The sequence below is a fragment of the Sphaerodactylus townsendi genome, linkage group LG05 (assembly GCF_021028975.2).
Source record: "Sphaerodactylus townsendi isolate TG3544 linkage group LG05, MPM_Stown_v2.3, whole genome shotgun sequence".
In the NCBI taxonomy this organism is placed as follows: Eukaryota; Metazoa; Chordata; class Lepidosauria; order Squamata; family Sphaerodactylidae; genus Sphaerodactylus; species Sphaerodactylus townsendi.
In genome coordinates this window covers 52276033-52296817 of record NC_059429.1, presented here as the reverse complement: position 1 = coordinate 52296817, position 20785 = coordinate 52276033, and the positions used below count along the sequence as shown (strand labels likewise).

The 20785-nt window shown below is 40.7% G+C and overlaps 1 protein-coding gene across 1 annotated transcript in view; it reads right to left on the bottom strand.

Annotated features, from left to right (window-relative positions):
• The window catches only part of LOC125433346 (vitellogenin-1-like), a 56857-nt gene extending 38023 nt beyond the window's left edge, over window positions 1-18834 (bottom strand). Inside the window, exons 1-11 of the mRNA XM_048497848.1 lie at window positions 18795-18834; window positions 18080-18100; window positions 17770-17921; window positions 14776-15027; window positions 10717-10878; window positions 9694-9836; window positions 8384-8525; window positions 8106-8263; window positions 7834-7999; window positions 4420-4545; window positions 2676-2888 (exon numbers count right to left, since the gene is read on the bottom strand). Coding sequence (XP_048353805.1) covers window positions 2676-2888; window positions 4420-4545; window positions 7834-7999; window positions 8106-8263; window positions 8384-8525; window positions 9694-9836; window positions 10717-10878; window positions 14776-15027; window positions 17770-17921; window positions 18080-18100; window positions 18795-18834 — 1575 coding nt within the window. The remainder of the gene's footprint in view (window positions 1-2675; window positions 2889-4419; window positions 4546-7833; window positions 8000-8105; window positions 8264-8383; window positions 8526-9693; window positions 9837-10716; window positions 10879-14775; window positions 15028-17769; window positions 17922-18079; window positions 18101-18794) is intronic.
• Between the last annotated feature and the right edge of the window lie 1951 nt (window positions 18835-20785).

The following is a 20785-nucleotide window of genomic DNA, read 5'->3' as shown; positions in this document are numbered from 1 at the left end:
CCCCCAGGCCGCCGTTCGCACAGGCGCCACTGCTGCAACGCAGCAGCGGGCGACACCTGACTCCGCTTCCCTCCAGGCGGCCTCAGGCCGCCTCCAAACAACAACGCTTTAAAGGGTGGTTGTTGGGGAGGAAGCGTCTTCCGGGCGGCGCGGTGCGTAACCGCGCTGCCGGGAAGACGCTGTCTCCCCTTCTGCGCCCCACTTCACGATAACCGTCGTCTGCTGGCGCGTTGGAAGCCCCGCCCACACTGTCCTCCCACCTCCAGGGGTCGGAGGGCAGCGTGGGCCGACGCTTCCAGCAGGCCACCCATCTACATCGTGAGTGGGGCGCAGAAGGGAGAAGAGGCGGCTCCGTGCGGAGCCGCCTGCCGTCTGTCGGCCTCTGCTTGGCCCGTTCGCATGCTTGCATGCGAATGGGCTTCCGCCTCCACGCCACCAGAACTCTTGGCGGTGTGGGGGCGACTGGAGGCTGTGCGGAAACGGCCTCTGTTTCTTCCCCTTTTCTCTCCATCAAGTATTCTCCTCCAGGGAAAACTCTAGCCAAGTTGTGAGGTGCTGTCTGAGCTATGTCTGGTTCTAGAGTAGGGAACCTGCAGGAATTTGCAGGGACTACCTCACTTTCCCTTGTATCCCCTCCACACACTATTTCTTCTTTCCATACTCCTGTATCCTCTCCTTCCCTGCTGCTGTCTCTTCTTCTCTCCCTACAACCAACCTACCTTTTATCTGTCCTTATGTGGTCTTTTTTGAATACAATATATCCATTTGGTGTCAATAAATCAATGAATTGACTCAGTGTTGAATGCCTATGTGATCTAATAATATGTCTCCCTAAAAACTTATGTGATCTTGCTTTTTTGCTTTCAGGCTATACTATTTTGTAATTATGACATTCCATTAGTATCTTCCCTTTTCTTCTAACAGACTCATCTTTTTCATACAATCACCAGGGGGCAGCATCATCCCCACCCCCTTTCTCTCTGACTTTCATTAGACTGATACAACCTTATTCTTCTTTTGTTTTACGCATGGACACATATCATTAATACAGGTACAACCACGAGCCATGTATTATGGAACTTTGGGTAGTTACTTTTGGGTGGGGGATGTTAGTTGTATGCGGAATATTTAGAACAACTGGGATTATGCCCTGGGAGGGTAGGGGAAGGCAGGGTTTGGTAAAGGAAGAGACCTCAGCAATGGCATACATTCCACCTCTAAAGCAGCTATTTTCTCTAGGGAGCAGATCTCTGCTGTTTTGAAGTTTAGTTGTAACCAGCTTCTACTTGGTAGGCCTGACAGCAACTTTTGGAAGACTTGATACCATCTGACTTGCTTGACTCTACTAACCCTAGTTTCTTACTGCTATTCAGTAACAGCCATCCTATGAAAGCCAGGGTGGGGTAGCAGTTAGAACTTCACAGCAGGGGCTGGGACATCCAGATTTGAACCCTCATTTTGCTATGGAAGTCCACTGGCTGATTATGGGCTAGTCCCATATAGTTAGCCTAACCTACCTCATAGGGTTTTTGTGTGGATAAAAACGAGAGGAGAATAATGCTTTTGCCCCCAATGTGGAGAAAGATTGTAATTTTCCAAGGTATTGGCTACAGATGGGGAGAAGACAGAACATTTAAGACAGAGGGGCAGATAAAGGTAAATAGGCAGGTGGGTGTGAAGGAGATGGGATTGCCAACTGCAGTTGGAAAATTCCAAGAGACTTGAAGGGCGGAGCTTTGGGAGGGTGGAGTTTGAGAAGTGGAAGGACATCAGAAGGGTAAAATGCCATATATCCTCCAAAGCAGCCATTTCCTTTAGGGGAACTAAAGTTGCCAACTGGTAGGTGAGGCCTGGAGATCACCTGAAATTACCATTTATCTACAGATGACATAGATCAGTGCTCCTGGAGAAAATGGCTGCTTTGGGGGTGGAGTCTATGGCATTACATCTTACTAAGGTTGCTGCCTTCCCCAAACCTTATCCTCTCAAGGCTGTGCCCAAAAATCTCTGGGAATTTTCCATTCTGGCAACCCTAAGGAAGACTAATCTTTGTAGCTGGGAGATTCATTGTTATTCCAGGAGAGTTGCTGCTGCCTCTGCTGCTGTGTGTGTGTGGGGGGGGGGAGCAGGTGGGTGGCTGAGAGCGATGGCAGGCAGAAAGAGTGGATGAGTGATGGGGTGGGGAGCAGAAAGAGAGAGAAAGTGACAGAAATGAAGAAGAGGGAAAAAAGGAGTTGCAGAAGAGAGAAAGGGTGAGAGAGAAGTAAGAGGAAAGGGAAGGAAGCAAAAGAATAGCAAGGAATAGAAGCTCCAGCAAGTTTCTTGTAGGTCCCCATTTGTTATTTAAAAATGTGTTTCTATCCTTCTATGAGCCATCACATCAGAACAATGAAAAGTGGGTGTATGAGTGCTTGACAAGTTGCTTCTAAAGCTGTTCTATCCTAATACAACCATGCTTTGGAAAAGAAAAATCCTGTGTTATAATGGCAGAGAAATATGACTGTTACATAATGCATTCACACACACACACACACACACACACACACACACACACACACACACACACACACACACACACACACACACACACACACACACACACACACACACACACACAGAGAGAGAGAGAGAGAGAGAGAGAGAGAGAGAGAGAGAGAGAGGTTGCTGTTTCTTACCCATGTAGGATGTTTCTTGGCAAAACCTTTTAGACACCTCACAAAAGCCTGCTGAACTAGGAGTGGCAAATCGGACTGTCCAGATCCTGGCAAGAACTTCATGAAGGGTTTCATGATGGATGGGTGTCGCACATTTTCATATGATCGCAGAAGCAGGATAATATCATCATCCTTAGGTCTGCTTAACACTTCATTTGCAAAGTCATTCAAAGGCTATAAAAAGAAAAACGGTTTAACTGTCATAACAATGATACTGGCAATCTGGGGTCCCAAACGAAAAAAGCTTGTGTATATCCAGGTTTTACTAACTATAAACAGTGGCACAGAAGTGAGATGTGAGTGTGAAATAGGGAAAGGAGGATGTCTGATTCTTCTTTAATTGGGTTTCATAGTATAAATGTGGTCATGTATTTGTGCATATGTTTTGGCCCCACTTCTACTTTCTTATTCATATAAATGATGGTAGTATGGATATCTGCAAATCCATTATTCTCAATCACTGTGCAAACTATCCTTAATTTTTTTCATAAATGTGAGGGGGATCATGGGTGGTGGCTGCATCACATGCTCAGTCCAGCCAAAAGTAAATATTGCCAGGCTCATATGATGCAGCTTTGCCACAGGTATGATAGCCATTTCCTAACTGAGCTGGAGATGAGCAAAATACCTGCACAACTGAGGAATGCGTCCTCAGTAGGATGCCCAGAAAGAATGGGAATGTGACCTAGACAGGCTTCCTGGAATACTCCAGCATGGGAGCCTAAAGGGTAGGTTGCCTGATGCTTTCCTCATCCTGTTCCTGCCTACTGTGTCACTCACATGTAAGAGATGGCAAATTAGAAATTTTTATAGAACCGTTTCACTTAGTACTCTGTTTTCAGAATATAACTGAAGTATTAAAGATTGTGTGTTGCTGTGATTTTCCTTTCAAAAGTACAAATCATTTTATGCATTGTTGCTGCATGAAGTTCGACTTCATAATTATATCTATTTTTTGTTTCCATTGGTTTTAATGAGAAACATATGTGGCTGTAACTTCGTTTTCCGCCTAATTTGTATGGTTGGCAGGAATTGATCCCCCCCCCCCCGCCGAAGATCGTCTGTTCTAAATTTCAGATGATTTCATCTATTTTCATCCTCCTCTTCCTCAAAAAGATCCAGGGGTGGTCAAAAGACACCCTCACCCCTTTTTCTCTAGCAGAAAAACTGGCTAGAATCTAATCCGTTGGCTTGAATCCCACTTACATTTTCTGTGGGACAAAGGGATATATGATGTATATCATATCATGTCTTGCTTCCTCCCCCACTTTCAGTCCTGCTTCTGCTACTTGCTGCTGCTGAGGGATGGGACACTAATAAACTGCATGTGGGGGTGTCAGAAATTTGGAATTGGAAAGGGGAACTGATGGACATTCCTTTAAATACTTTTAAATGCTCTGCTGGATCTTACTAGTTTCAGTGAACAGCAAATGATGTAAAATATAACACTTTCCCAAAGCAATTATAATAATATTAATCAATTGCTTTAAAGGAATTTCACACAATTATTCCAACTAACCAATTAACAAACTGCAAACAAAAATATGAAGCTTGTTAAGAGAAAAAAAACCCCCACCACAACAAAAGTCATGGCAAGTAATGAGACTGATTGCCTTCTCAGTCTTCTCAGCATTCTAAATCTTGAAATTTTGATTTCATAATAATGAGTTAAGAACAGTGAATTGTAGATAAAATTGTATTGTACCTTGAGAACTGATTCAGGGCAGATGCTTAAGGCAATACAGTATTTGTGACATAGTGTTGCATAGGCAAGGAAGGAAGTTCTGAAAAGGTAACCATGTGGGTGTTTATGAACCTCTGTCAGGAAGGACTGTGGAGAGAAAAAAGTTAGTAATTACTGCAATTAACATAAAAAATAAATGTGTATCAATAAAATACTGGAATTTGTTTCTCGGATATGGAACTAATTTGCCCATGTACAGACATCATCCCATAATCAAAGCTGAGAAAAGCTAAAAATGTAACAACAGGGTGTTTGTTGTGAGGGGGGAAGGGCAAGGAGATTGTAAGCCCCTTTGAGTCTCCTACAGGAGAGAAAGGGGGGATATAAATCCAAACTCTTCTTCTTCTTAGAATGTTTTGAGGTTTCAGAGCAGTTCATATATCATCCCAGCAGGTTTCATAAGAACCTTATAAAATAAGTGAACATTATTCCCATATTGCAGAGGGACAGCTGAGAACCAAGGGCTTATTTAAATCCCCTAATTAATAAATTGGTGGAAGAGATAAGATTTGAATCAGGGAAAGCCAGTATGGTTTATTACAGTGCAATCCCATGCAGTCCAAATTCTTTGAGGTCCACAGACTTATGCTGCATAGGGTTGTACTATTAAGCACCCAAGTTCTCAAAAGGTAAAGAACAAGATTTGACTAAATCAGTGTAGACCAGAACAGTTTAAAATGACAGAATGATAGTTACTTCAATAAACTTGTTTAAAGGCAAATATAGCCAATGCTACATACAATATTTAAAACACTTTGGCCGTTTCCGCACGGGCATTAAATGGTGGCCTGGAGATGGTAAAAACGCTGTCTCCAGGCCGCCATTCGCACGGGGGGTGCAGCTGCAACGCAGCCACGCCGCCCTCGCGCCGCCCGCCCGGCCTGAAGCCGGCGTTTCCCCAGAGCGCTTCCCAGCGCTCTTTTTGGGGAAACACCACTGTGAAGCTGCTGCCGAGCGAACGGCAGCAGCTTCACGCCGCCTCCCCCACCCGGCACTCACCTTGTCCCCGGGCCTCCGGCGCATTGCCGAGGCCTGGGGACACGCCCCCTTCCCTGCGCCGCTGGAGCAGGCGCGCAGGGCCAGGGGGGCATGTCCCCAGGCCTCGGCGACACGCTGAAGGCCCGGGGACATGCCGGGTCGGCCGGGTGCCGGCGCTCCGTGGCGCCGGCTGCCCGGCTGTTCCCAGGACCGTCCATGCGGACTGTCCCAGCATCGTCGGGTCGGTGTCATAAACGCCGACCCGGCCGTTTCCGCTTTCATGCGGAAACGGCCCTTGATTATATGAAGGTCATAAGACAGGTCTCTCTATAAAATGATCGTCCAGTGAAAATGGTAAATATATCAACAGTTATAGCCCTTAATGGACTTCAGCTCTTTTAAACTTGTTGTCTGGCTTCACAAGGCTACCACAATTCCATTTCAAAGGTCAACAAAGCAGTCAATTCTGACTGATGTATATATGAATGTCTATAATTTCTTACATTTGATTCTGCCTCTTGAACAAAGCACACAAGTGTGTGCATTCACATATCCTTCTCAATTCAGTTATTAACACAAGAATGAAGTGTGGCTACCCAAATATAGATTCAAGTCTGGGGGCACCTTAGAGACCAATGAAATATCATCAAAGCGCCTTTCATCAGACCTTCGAAAGCTTATTACCTGCCCCTCCAAATCCTGTTGGTCTCAAAGGTGTTCCTTGTCTCAAATCTATCTCAACCTCAGACTACCATATCTACCCTCTGAAAGTACCCTAATCTAATGGCTGATGTCATTTATGATACACCTATGAACCTTTCCCCCCGGGCCAATAACAACGCCCTAGGGATGGCAAAAACACCGTCCCTAGGAAGCTGTTCGCATAGGGGGCGCAGCTGCATTACAGCCGTGCTGCCCTCGCTCCCTGAGCAAGGTTTTCTGGAAACAGCGGCTTCCAGCCACTGCCGTGTGAACAGCAGCAGCTGGAAGGCACCATCTCCCCTTTCCCGAATGACTTACCTTCCCTGCGACCTTCCAGAGCGTCGCCCAGGCCTGGGGACATGCCCCTCCCGCCCTGCGACTCCAGAGCTGTCGTGCAGGGCAGGGGGGCATGTCCCCTGGCCTGGGCGACGCACCGGAAGGTCACAGGGAAGGTACATCGTTCGGGCGATGGCGCAGCATTGTGCCATCTTCCCTGCCTTTACCGGGACTGTTTGCGCGAACGGTCCCAGGAAGTGTGTGTCGGCGTTGTATACGCCGACACACACCCCAGTGTGGCCGTGCAGAAACAGCCTAGGAGTGTGATCTGATCTTGCTATCACAATAGGAGAAGCAGCACCATTCTATTTTTAGGATTTTTATCTAATGATTTTGTAGGTGGCATGAATAGAGCCCCTAGAGGACATGGAAGCCTAAAAATCAAGAGGAGAATTAACTCAATGAAATGTTTTTACTTTGAGAAATAGTGTTTATACCCTGCGTAATAATTCTACTCAAGACAAATGGATTTTAAAAAAACCCAAATAATCCTTAATTTCTTTTTAGGCCCAGTTTTTTTTGTTCTCTTTTAGTAATGGTTTATGGCACACTTGTTTAAGGATTTGAGAGTACACTTATGTTTTATTCAGGAAGCTATTGCTTGGTTAAACTCTTCCTTGCTTTATCCAGATGCTTGGCCAAGACCTATTTCTTCTCCATGGCATTTGTTGGGGGGCATCCAGAAGAGTTGTAACGTGTTTGATGAATGCAGATTTTAAGGCATTCTCTTATTCAGAGCTTATATAGGCTTGGACAAGAACACCTGGGAATTAAAACACAGTAGAAAAATACTCTTCCAAGGATGATTTCTCTATCGTTCTCATTCATTTTCTCAAATCACCAGGCTGATATACCTTTCTTCAATTCAGTCAATATCTTCTGTGTATATGAAAAAAAATTGTTCCCACCATGCTCTCATATACAAAACACAATTTTCCTCAGTCGATAACTTATTAAAAAAGATCTCTTGTTCATATGCTCATAAATTACACTGACCTATCATGAGGATTCCACCTCTTTGTAAACAGCAATATCAGGTTAGACCTGACCAGTTCTTTGCTGAATGAAACTGATCTTTGATCTCTTTTTGCCTCTTTTTGACCAGGGAACCTTTGGAGACTAACAGCAATGCAAACCTTGGGATAAGCTGTGGGGTAGGTTGGGGGGAATCAGGCAAGATTGACTCTTCCATCAATGAAAAAAATGGAAGGATCTAATCCATTTTGACTTTCTCCTGTTTCACTGTCATATACAATGCTCCTATTTTCTCCAGTCACCATGAAAACAACTTTGTATCGAAATCGGAAACTCTGTCATATAAAAAAATTCACCAATCAAAATATGCCACGTATATTTTACCTTAGCTTCTTCTATAAGTCTAAGAGATGGGCTGATGGAATGGAAGCCTACGAGCATTATCTGTGCAGCTTCCATATCGGTGATTTCTTGCTTTTCATATTCGTTTTTTAGGAGTCTAATTGCATAAGGATTATTAGCAGAAACAGCTGCATCCCAGAAATGTCTCCTACAATAAAACAAAGAATAGTTACATCCGAGTGTCCATTCTTTTAAATTAGATCTTATTCAGTTATGCTTTTTCTGTGCTAAAAGGACTCCCTATGGTATTTTACCTGCATTCTGGTTGACCAGAACACTTTTTGTACACTGTGTCATAAACTTCATAATCTGCTTTGTGCATAAACTGGGTAAGTTGCTGGAATTTCTTTATACTGTCTTCTGAAATCTTCTCCCACCTTTGCTGTGTCAGATATTGTAGGTCATCCAAAATCTGTTAGGAATAATTTTTATTTTAAACAAAAAGAACATGCCAGACATTAGTACATATTGTAAACAAAGAATATTGGCACAGTACCAGAGTTCTATGTGCATTTCCAGCTTCAGATCTTACCAAGCGTTCAAGTTGCTTGACAGGAGTGGAAAAATGTTCTGACTCATCACTGAACTGGAATGTAAGTGATCCGTAATCCTTAAAATTAGCTGGAAGTGGTTCTGGCCTGTGTTCCTCCTCTTTGATCAACTGAATGTTTTGGCTGCAGTGAGAAAACTCAGTTATATTTCTAGCAAATGGTAAGTACAGAAAATGCTTTCTGTTCTATGAATTTCCGCTCTGCCATTGGTCAGATACAACCATGCTATTTGTTTCCTCCAAAGAGGTCATGGTAATATATATGGCTCTCCCATTCACCACTTTATCCTCACAATAACTGTGTGAGTTAGATTAGGCTGAGAAAGAGTGACAGGCCCAAGGTTACCCTAAGTGTTCCATGTCTGAGTAAGGATTTAAACATGGATCACTGTTCCTTGTTCAGCATTCTAACCAGTTCTCCACACTGACGATCTCTTATGTTTGGACCATGAAATGGGAATATTTGTTGAACCTTCAAGCAATTATAATTGTCAATCATAAATTGTACATTTATCATTTCAATTCATATTCACGTATACATGATTTTAATTTCATCTGAGTCACTCATAGTTACACAATATGTTTTCTTAATATATTACTTTTCATATCAAATTTTCCTCAGTATTGACATAATTATTTATATTAATATCTCTCACACAAAGTTGAAAGCATCAATAGTTTGTGACATAATGGCTCTATAGAAACATTGTTTATAACTCTCATAATTATAATTGGAATGGTATTTGATATTCATATCTAGCTTGCTTTAAACTCACAGATTGTTTTGTTATTCCCACCGAGCGCCTTTTCAGATGGTTTCCACACTCCTGATTAATGCATAATGACATGCAGTTGTTTACATAAAGTTGTGTTTGTTTTGGCTTTAAATATATTTATCTGATAATATTGCTCAAAAATGAACTAATCAGAAACTGGCAGCTTTGCTAGCAGTGATTAGCTAGTGGTGAATATTTCAGGCAGATTCCACACGGGCCAAAAACAGTGGTGTGAAAACGGTGTGAAAACAGTGTAAACCCTTTTACACCGTTTTAAACCATTTTATACCGGTTTCACACTGGTTTCACACTGCTGTTTTTGGCCTGTGCAGAATCTGCCTGCAGAATCTGCTAACCATGGCTCTCTAAGATAATGTATTAGTTTATGAAATGAAATATGGGCAAAAATGATACTATACATATTTAGGGTTAGTGTCAATTAGGGAGTTTGACTAGATTAAGATTCCAAAGGGATAAATTGAAACCATTTGTACCATTAGATCAGTAGTAATATACCTGGCCTCCATTACGATACTTCCTCCATTTATCTCATCAAAAGGCATATACCGATGGATTTCTGAAACGATCACTTGATCAATTACAGGTCCATCTTGTGTAGGTTTGATGTAGTAGCTAGATGTAATAGCAGCTTGAGAATTCTTATTTCATGATGAAACAAAAAAGAATGGGAACAGAAAATAATTCATTATATATAGTTTTATAAAATCATAGCAAGTCCAGAAATGGAAACACTTTTTTTGCTGTCAAGTCACAACTGACCTATTGTGACCCCCAGTGGTGTAGCTGCCATGGGAACATTGGTGACAAACGCCCTGGGCACCTCCATGGGAGTCATGTGGGGGTGGTGGTGGAAAAATCATCCCCACACTTCTGTGAAGCAGGAGGGGTGTAGCTGGCCTTTGGTGTGATGTGCATGTCATGCCTAGTCCCAGCAACGCCCCTCCTTTCTGGGGCATGCCCAGGGATTCCTTCCCTCCTTGCCCCGCCAGGCACGGACGCTGGATAAGGCAAGTGGGGCATGCGGGTGGGGGTGGCCAGTGGTGGTGCGAGCCCCAAGATCTCCTGGGAAGTGTAGTTCCCACCAGGCCACTTTGTCAGCCTGAACTGAACAGGCTGCTTTTTCATATTGAACTTTTTCAGGCTGAACTAAGGTAAGTGGGGGCGGGCAGGCGGGCTGGGTGCTATTTCGCCCTGGGTGCCATTTTTCCCCCTACGCCCCGGGGGACCCGGTGGGATTTTCAAAGCAGGAGACATTCAGGGGTGGTTTGTTGTTGCCTGTTTCCATGTAATGACCCTGGTATTCCTGGATGTCTCCCATCCCAATACTTGAGAGTGTCTGGCTTGCCTAAGGTCACCCAGCAAGTCTCAAGTAGGGATTCGAACCTGGGTTTCCCAGGTTTTAGACCACTTCTTCATCCTACACAACCATAAGCTGATCCATAAAGTTATTTTGATCCTCCCTGATTGCCATTCTTTTTTTTAGGGCTTATTGGTTGTCAATTCTACTGTTTTACTTACCTCTTTGCATTCTGCGCATGGAGTAGCATATGTAGTACCAACAGCTTTTTCTACTCTGATAGGACAGTCATTTAAGTTCTTGGATTTCATCACTAGCATTCTGTTTGCTGCTTCACTATCTGGAATAATATATGTTGTGTTGCAATGACCTTCAATACCATCCTGGAAAAAAAAAATCAAATATCCTGTATCCTTTGTAGAATATAACTCCCCTTTTTAAATCAACCCCTCCATTTTGTTCTTTTCTTTAAATAGATTTCCTGTCAAAGACTCAAATACCAGCTTTTGCAGAAAGATCCTCTGAGAAAACCCCAACAGACTTCAGTGGAATCAGGGCTTGGCCCAGTGGAAAGTTCCTTATTCCGTTCCAATTAGGTCTCATTGTATATGAAGCATAATTTGAAAAAAATTAATTAAGATTTGTTGAAATAAGTTGATCAGTCAGAATTAAACATAAGAAATAGATTGTGCCTGGCACTTTGCTCCTCAAAATCCCATTACATCTAATCTACTGCTCATACATTCCTCTGTTAGAAGCCTTAGAATAGGAGATGAGTAGGCATGCATGAGTACCTAGCTCATAGCTAAGGGGTAAAGATAGCCTGGGAGAGCAATGGCAAACTACCCCACAAAAGCAGCTTGTCTATAAAGTCACTGCTTGCAGTGGTACCCCAGGGTCGGACATGACTGAAGGGAAAACTACGTTTAGGCATGCTGTAAAAGGAGCAAGAATTAATTATTGCCTAAGAACTCAGGAGTTTTAGCCATCTTATTCCTTATATTAGCAGGTTTCATTCAGTTCTACAACATTATAACATACATTTGTATTTATCAAAACTGCAATCACTGTATATGCATCCATTTTTCGAGGTGACTTATGTCTGGAATCTTCCACATGCCTCAAAAACGTTTGTTAGTTATCGAGCTGTTTTGCACTCATCCGACATTAAATGTGAAGATGTGTATGTTGGAAGTGACACTTTCATAATGGCAGATGGGCTAATCACATATGCTGCCTCTAATCATTCAAGGCTTTCTACCTTTCCTCAAACAAACTACCTCAGAGTGAATTTTACAGGTGAAACTATGAAGACTGGAAGCATTTTAGTAGATGAAATGTTGTTAGTTCCTGTGTGAACTATTTGATTAGATATAAAATGGATAATACCACACAATACAAACATTTATCAAAACTGTACAGAGAATGAAACTAGAGCCTGGAACCCTGCCAGTGTCTTTAGGAACTTGTCTTATCTTTGATTATACCACTGACCCATCTTCCTCAGCACTGGCTACCTTGACTGGTAGCAGCTTTCCAGTATCCTATGCAAAGAAAGCCTGCTGCTATCTGACATATTTTAACTGAAAATGGCAGGGTCTGAACTTTCTGTATGCAAATTATATGCAGTTCTACTAGAGATCTCCTCTCAATTTCCCATTTTATTTCTAACGAAGGAAGTTAAAATGATTTACTGCAGTTAACTTGAAATTATCACCATACTTTACTTTGGATCAGCCTGCAGATGTTATATGACAGTTCCTGAAACCTGCTAAAGGCTAAAGGCAGATGTGAAAAAGAATTAGAATAGATCTAAAATGTAGGTTGAACGTATTACAGATACTAGACCTTAGTACACTGTCACAAAGAGGCAGAACTGTCTTAGTAGTCCCCAAACTAATTTTCTCAATCAAACACTAATACATTAAAATAATTGTTTTTAAAAATGAAATGAACTAGGCTAAATTTCAAGTTACAGAAAATTTCACACCTTTTCACATTAATAACTGAACCATAGTTGGTTTAACCAATGTAAATATATGGTTTAAAATACAATTCATCACTGTCTATAGTCAGAATCTTAACATAAGGAAAGTTACAATGTTCTTTCATAAATTAGAACAGTGCAGCCCTGAAAAAACCAAACCTTGCTGCTTACACCCTGAAAGGATTTTAATCCAGTATGATTTAATTTGTAGGAATGTGTATATTTTAAAAGGTAACTATCTGGTAATTTTTCCATAATACAATTCTAAGTAATTATTTAGCATTCAAATTAACAAAGACTGGATGTTAAACTTGTTTGAGTTATAATAAAAAAGTTCTATATCAGGGCCTTGATCAAGGGCCACATACTTCATATGATCAAGAGCTGGGCATCACACATATCACAATACTATGATGTACACATTCAGTGTTTCAATCAGATCCCCTTACTTTCAAGTCAGTAATATTGGCTAATGAAAATAAAAACCCCAGGGTCAAGAGTAAATTTAATACTTTGGGTTACTGTGTCATTAGTGTCAATGGATGGATTTGCTCTTATTTTTTCTTTTGATCCACAAATTGAACTTGCATATATTCATTTAACATATCCTGTTTTTTCCTATAGTCTACGGAAAGCGAACAGTTTGACCAGTAGAATAACATGGCTTATAAATAATGGGAGGCTCCTATTTGTAGGAGATCAGTTCTTCATTTGTTAAAAATTTAATGCTGCAATGTATATAGGTCTGACATTAAATATTTTTAAAATATTAAATCAATATATCTATATTTTTTAAAATATTAAATCAATATATCTATATTTTTAACAATTTAACAATTAACAGTCATCCCCTGAGTCTCTTTCTGTGGCATTCTAAGCAGAGTTATTCCCTTTTAAGGCCACTGACTTCAGGAGACTTACAAGGGTATAACTCTGTTTAAGATGGCACTATTAGTGTCTTAACAAGAGCCTGGGGAAAGCAGATGAACAAATAGTTCTTGCTTTCTTATTGTATAAGTAGTCCCAGTGAGCTTCTTCTTTAACTGTCATTGACTCCTTGAATTCAAGGCTCACCTATGCCGATGAGGGGCTTTAACTGAACTTCTGCATCATCCATATTGATCCCCATTCCCTTGTTTTGATCTACGTGATGCAACCTAGCACCTAACAATGGCATTAACTGTTCTGTGTTGGCTTAAATCTCAGCCATGTATATATGGCTCATAATCATTATTTATATATGGCTCATAATCATTATTAATTATTAATAATATTATTACTATTTTAATCTAGGATTGAGTAAATGGGAGTGCAAACAGGCCGAAAGACAATGAGTAGGCAAGCCTATATGAATAATTTTAACTTAAGTGACTCATTTTAATGCTAAGTTATGGAATGAATTCATTTTAACGCTAAGTTATAGATTGAATATATTTTAATGCTAAGCTATGGATTGGATTTATTTTTAATGCCGTTATAGATTGGATTTATTTTAACGCTAAGTTATGGACTGAATGTATTTTAACGCGAAGTTACTGTATGTATGGGACAAGTGAAACAAATTAGGCCTCAGTGTTGATTTTAGGGTATTTATATATTACAATTACACGGGGAATTAAGGTTGAGAGTGTATGGAATTTGTTGACCCTCGACTGCAATTTGCTGTATAGAATTTGTCGGTCTCGGACTGTAATTTGCTGGTCTTTGACTGTAATAAAGACAAGCTTTGCTTTGCAATCTCAGCCATGGATTTCCAGAATGCCTTAGGCAAGCCACTATCTTTCAGTTTCAGCCTCCTACCTGTGATGTTGATAAATATTAGCCTACTTCACAACATTGCTGAACTGATTCTTGAAATGAAATATTAGAAAAAGAGGCATACAAATACTAAGCCCATAATCTTGTACAAAGTGAGTCATACTAAAGCTCTTTGATTTCATTGGGACTGACATAACTGTGTACTGAATTGTTTCTTAAATGTATACTTATACATTTCCATTATAGGGTACAATTTTAAATTGTCCTATAGATGCTATTAGCAAAAAAGAATCACAAGAATTTCAGTCTAAGAGAACTGATCCAGCAAAATCAATTTGAGATTTGCCACTGTTCAAATAACCTCCTTAGCACCTCAATCCTTGATGCTGGCATTGGCAATTACTATCACACGTAAGAAGTGCTAAGATGGGAATTGTTTATAAATAAAACATATACTCAGCAGTAGCTTGTACAACAATAAGAGGGAGAAGGGGGAGTCCCAGTGCCATGAGTAGAAATGAAATTAAGAGCTTACCTCCAGTAAAGTATATTCACGCTGTTTATCTTTTATGATGGGTTGCATGTTATTCAAAAATCCTCTGTAAAGGTTAACACTGTCAACTGAGTGGTTGGCAGAAGCCATGATCTTTTTGATGCGCCCATTTTCTGACTGAAATGCAACACGCTTGCCAAGCTGTGCTGCAATTGACTTTGTCAGTTTAGGTGATGGAATGAATTCAGGAACTGGAGAATTGCTGTTGTATTCAAATACATCAGTATCGAACATCTGTGATACACAAAAAAGGTCAAAGAGTAATTTCCCATTAAGTTTGTAAGACTTGCCTCTCCCTTTTGACCATCTACAAGGGGTTTAAATTCCAGCATTTGGACTCTTGAGTGCAGATTCTCTTAAACGGGGCTGTATCACTGAATACCGGTGCTATTATTGTGCTATAATAACCATTCAAAACTGGATTGATTTATCTGCATAGGAAAATCAATTGTGAGTGACTAATAGAGCACAAGATCCAGTGATGTTTGGGTATAGCCTTAGACTTCTTAAACTGAAATTAAAATTATGGCATACAATTTCCAAATTATTTTTATCATCCAATGGAAGTAAATTATTATATGTAGAACAAGAGGAAAACTCATAGAAAAACCATGAATTTCAGTAAAAAATAAATCATAATCCTGTGGCACTTTAAAAACTAACCACATTTTATTCTAGAATAAGCTTTCATGGACTAAAGTTCACTTCTTCAGATGCACTGAGTAAATTCTTTCTATTGCAGTCCTTTTTATGTAGGAATTATTAAACAAACACGCAGCATGTTCTAGGAGCCACAACATGCAAGAAGTATAGGGTAGAATATAAGTATGTAAACCTGAAATCTAATCTAGAAAAAAGTAGAGAGCTCTCACAAGTAAACTCCTGTATTCCCATGTATTTCTAAGGTAGTTAGTAAGTTATAATTAGAAGAATCACATTGAAATTTGTCCACATATTGCATCTGAAGAAGTAAAAGCTTGCACTAGAATATAACTGTGTTATACTGCTTTCACACACATTGAATAATGCACTTGCAATCCACTTCCAATGCACTTTAGCAGTCATTTACAAATGGATTTTGCCATTTCACAGGACAGTAAAATCCAGTTGCAAAATGCATTGAAAGTGCATTTTTCTGAGTGAGTGAAGGTGCCATAAGGCTCCTGTTTATTTTTGCTTCAACAGACTTCCATGGTGATCTGTCTAGAATTAGTTTTAGTTCAGGAACTCTAGGTTAGAAGACAGCATTCATGTCTTCTAAAGTGAGGTCAGAGCTCTTGTTCTGAGAACCTGAATTTGACAGGCAAGTTTATCAGCAAATCAAATCAGGCCTGCCCATGCTCTCTCACTTTCAACTGCTGCTGCCACTAGCTATAAAATTTTAGCAAAGCCTCTTACAGCCTGGTGCTTGAATCTCTCTCAGGCCCTCAGCTGCTTCAAGTGCATTGTTAGCTTTCTCTAGTCTTAAGAGGTGAAGCAAGTATGTGTGAGAGATGAAGAAGACAGTGACAATGCTGGTGGGCTGTTACACTTGCTTGATGGTTCTGTTGTACATATTGGACTGGAGCATAGTCCAATATGCACTTTGCAAACAGTTTGCAAGCCTTTGTTTTATCCTCTTCCGTTCAGCTTAAAGCAGGGCTGCATAATTGAACACCATTTGTCAGCTTTCAAGGAGCTAAGAAAGGCCCCACTTTTTGCTGCTTGTCTTGGGGATCATAACAGGAATTCCCAAATCTCCATCTCCAAACCTCCAGGAGTTGGAAACCTTACCCACAACCTTAGAAAATAATTTCACATACTTAAAAGGTCACAGATTCATTCAGTAACTCAGTACATGGCTTGACAACAGTATGCTATGTTACCTATGAATACTTCTCCTTTTCTGCTGGTGGACAGCAGTGAAAGGATGGGCTCCTCATGACACTACTGTCTGATTCTTGCCTCTTGTATCATCATGCCTCTATAACAAACTTTACATACTACTATGCATGAACTGTGCCAGCCACTGCCTGAAGGCCATTCATAAAGCATAGACCTTAGGTTTGCCAACTCTTGTTGGGGAAATTTCAGCAGTTGTGAGGGAGAAGTCTGGAGAGGAGAGGGACCTCAGCAGGGTATAATGCCATAAAGTCTACCCTCCAGAGCAGCTATTTTCTCCAGAGGAACTGATCTATCATCTGTAGATCAACTGAAATTCTGTGAGATCTCCAGGCCCTATCTGGAGATTGACAAGTCATGACACAGGGGCAGCACAGAAGAAGATAGGGCTATGTTCTGATCTTGTATGGACCCATTCCTCTATCTAGCATTCACACATGAAGTGTGAAGATTGTGGCATAAAATATATAGATTTGAATAATTGCTATCTACTATTTAAATAGCCTAAGAAAATATGTCTACAGGATTGCAGTAATATATTTGTTTGCACTCTTTGGGGATATATATCAGCTTACAGGTATAAGCAGACAAAATGACTCCATACAGTCAAAAATCTTGGTAATTTGTTCAAAGATAGCAACAGATAGTTCAGAAGTTCTAAAAAGGAACATAAATTGTCATTTACTTTCCTGTTGTTAAAGAAATAGCCATGTGAAATTAATGACTGCAAATGTGTACTAGTATGCATATCCATAAAATAATGTTTGTTTACAAGTTATACAGATGTGTGATTAAATAATTTCAGGCACTGCTGTCTAGGAAAATTGATCTGATCCCTCAATAAATTAATGTGCATCTGAAATTATATACTGTCTTCCTGATCAAAACAAGAACAACCCCTTCAAGCTTGATGTTCACTTGACATGATAATTATCTGGTAAAGTGTGAAATAGAATTTAGGTTGTTACATAAAAATAGTGTTAGTTACATTCTACATGAATAAGCAAAACTTTTTATTAAAACTATTTCCCCCAACTCCTGAAGCCATCATACAGGTAGTTAATATCAGCTTTTAAACTGGGTTCATTTTCTTACCCGCATAAGATACAATCCTGGTCTGGAACCACAGATCTCTGCTTTACATGAAAGTTTTATTCCAGCACCTGATTGTCGTTCAGCTGGAACCCTGGTCAACTGCGTGAATTCATACTTGTATGTGTAACACTTGTTTTGATTAAAAACAGGTTCTAAAAAAATCCAAACAAGTATTATAAGCACTACTTGTAAAATATTCTATTTAGTATATCTGAAATGGTAAGATAATATTACAAAATGAATATACATTTGTTTACAGTGCTTTTATTTCTGAAGAAGCTTTTTGAAGGTGATATGGAATGATACTTACGTTTATTAAGCTGTTGGCAACCTAAAAGATAAAGAAGGTATTTTAATTAATTTATTGAAGACATTTCTATTCCATCTTATTGTATCAAACTTATGGAGGTTTAAAATCTTGTTAATGAATTTGGTCTTATGGGAATGTAGAACTCATATTCTGGGGAAGCAAAAGCAGAATATAGGTAAAGATGATTTCTCAAAAAGGTTTTGTTCATGCCATATATTTTGTTCATGCCATGTTCATTCCATAAGCATTGCATTATAAATAATTATGTATTAACATATAAATTGTCAGATCATTGATCAATCTATCTCAGAACCGTCTACTTTGATTGGGAATAAATCTTCAGGATTTCAGGTAGAGTAAAATACTTCTTGAATACATACCCCCTGAAATCTCTCTTAGACCTCTTCCGCACTTGCAGAATAATGCACTTTCAATCCACTTTCAATGCACTTTGCTGGATTTTACTGTGCAGAATAGCAAAATCCACTTTTAAACAATTGTGAAAGTGGATTGAAAGGGCTTTATTCTGCATGTGCGGAAGAGGTCTTAAAGATGCTAGAAATAAAACCAGTGACTTTGTATACTCTGCCACTGTGGCATCTCTGTCACTTGAGTGCAAATGATTAAGAATCAGAGTTAGAAATTTCTTTTGAAAGACCTCTTACTTTTTTTTCTTGCAGCATATGCTTGTGCTCAAGAAAGAAGTGATACTTACCCACAAGGGTTAACAGCAGTGCTAGGACAAGGACCTTCATAATGATGGTGAAGGTGAAAGATCTGCATACTGGTCTCCCTTATATGGAGAGGCTTTTCTGTCACATGATTAACTTGGAAACCATTTTGTTGAATAAACGTTTTAGTATTGATCAATCAAAAAACAAACATTCATTAGAAAAAAAAGCCCTGTTGCTTCAAAACCATTATCTGGCTGTATTTTTTTTAAAGGAAGCAAAATCTTGATGTTCTTGCAAATTATAGTTATAGTAAATGAATGCACAAAACACTGAAATCCTATAGCTTTTGAAAACAGGAAAAACCAACTAAAGGAGGCAGGTTTTGTTGCTCAGTGTTATTCTGTTGCCCTTGGTGAGATGTAGCAGTTCCAGTTTGAGAAACTCCTGGAGATTTGGGGTTGGAGCAAGGGGAGGACAGGGACCTCAGTTGGGTACAATGCAATAAAGTCCACCTCCAAAGCAGCCATTTTCTTCTGTGGAACTGATCTCAGTAGTCTGGAAATAAGCTTTAATTACAGCGGATCCTCTGGGCCCATCTGGAGGCTGGCATTCCTACCTGTGATTAAGTAGCAAAATAAACTTCTGCATTCCCTCTCTTTTACCTCACATAGGCCCTTTCCGCACGGGCCATAAACAGTGCCCTGGGGACGGCAAAAACGCTGTCCCCAGGGCGCTGTTCACACAGGGGGTGCAGCTGCTGCGCAGCCGCGCTGCCCTCGTGCCTCCCGAGGTGCCGTCTTCCCGGTGGTTTCTGGGACCCTTCGTGCGAACGGTCCCAGAGGGGTTGGGTCGGCGTCGTGTATGCCGACCCCCCCATCGTGGCCATGCGGAAACGGCCATACTTTTGCTGGGAAAGAAATGGTCATGAGAACAGAGCTATTTGTCCTGCTGCCAGTTCCACATGGATCCTGCAGACACATGGAAGCTTCAGTGGGACAAACAGCCTGCCCGCCATGACCAACACACATTCCAAGCATCATATAGTCAGACCCTTTGACTCATAGCTGGTGTTATATGATTAAAAACTGAAAAAAGAATTTTGCTGTGTATCTCCAAATCTAGGGAGGTAAAGAGTCTGAAGCAGTCAGATTTCCCTGAGTGTCCTGTTCAGACATGCTGAGAATTTTATTGTGAACAAGGTTGGGATGTAAAAAATGCAATTTCAGTAGATTTAATCATTTGTGAGTGGAGCTCAGATTAGTTTGTCCTATCTTTGGTGTCTTGCCAAGCACCATGCCAAGGAGCTTTGTAGTAGCACAGCATTTATAGTGTAAGACTTTCATTGTCTTCTGCCTTGTAGGTGTTTTTGAATGTGTGAGCAGGTGAATGCAATTGTCCCTCAGGGTTATAATTTAGCTAGTAAATTAAATTATGCCAGGGAGCTAGAGAATATGAGTGTCATGGATAGGTTGTGGCTGAATACCTCCTGCTGTTCTCCCTGCTATTTAATATCTATGTGAAACCACTGAGTGAGGTGATCAGGGGGTCTGGAGTTGGGCGCTATCAGTATGCTGAGGACATCCAGCTCTTTCTCTCTATTCCATCTGAGTCAGGTGAGATCCTTTGGGTGCTGGATGCTTGCCTGGAAGAGGTGACAGACTGGATGAGGATTAATAAACTGAAGCTGAATCAAGATAAGATGGAAGTACTGTGGATAGTGGGACCCTGAATCCAGGAGATCATGGGGCACTTGGTGCTGGATGAAAGACCAGGTGTGAGATATGGGGTGCTCTTGGACTCAACCCTGTCCCTGGAATTACATGTGGCAGCTGTAGCCAGGAGTGCCAACTAGCTGGTTCTCCAATTTCACCCATATTTGGGCAGAGGGGGCCTGACCACAGTGCTTCACACTGTGGTAACCTCTTGTCTTGACCACTGCAATGCACTCTACATAGGGCTTTCCTTGTCCAGAAGCTGGAGCTGGTGCAGAATGCAGCAGCCAGATTGCTGACAGGTCATGGCTGAGCGCATA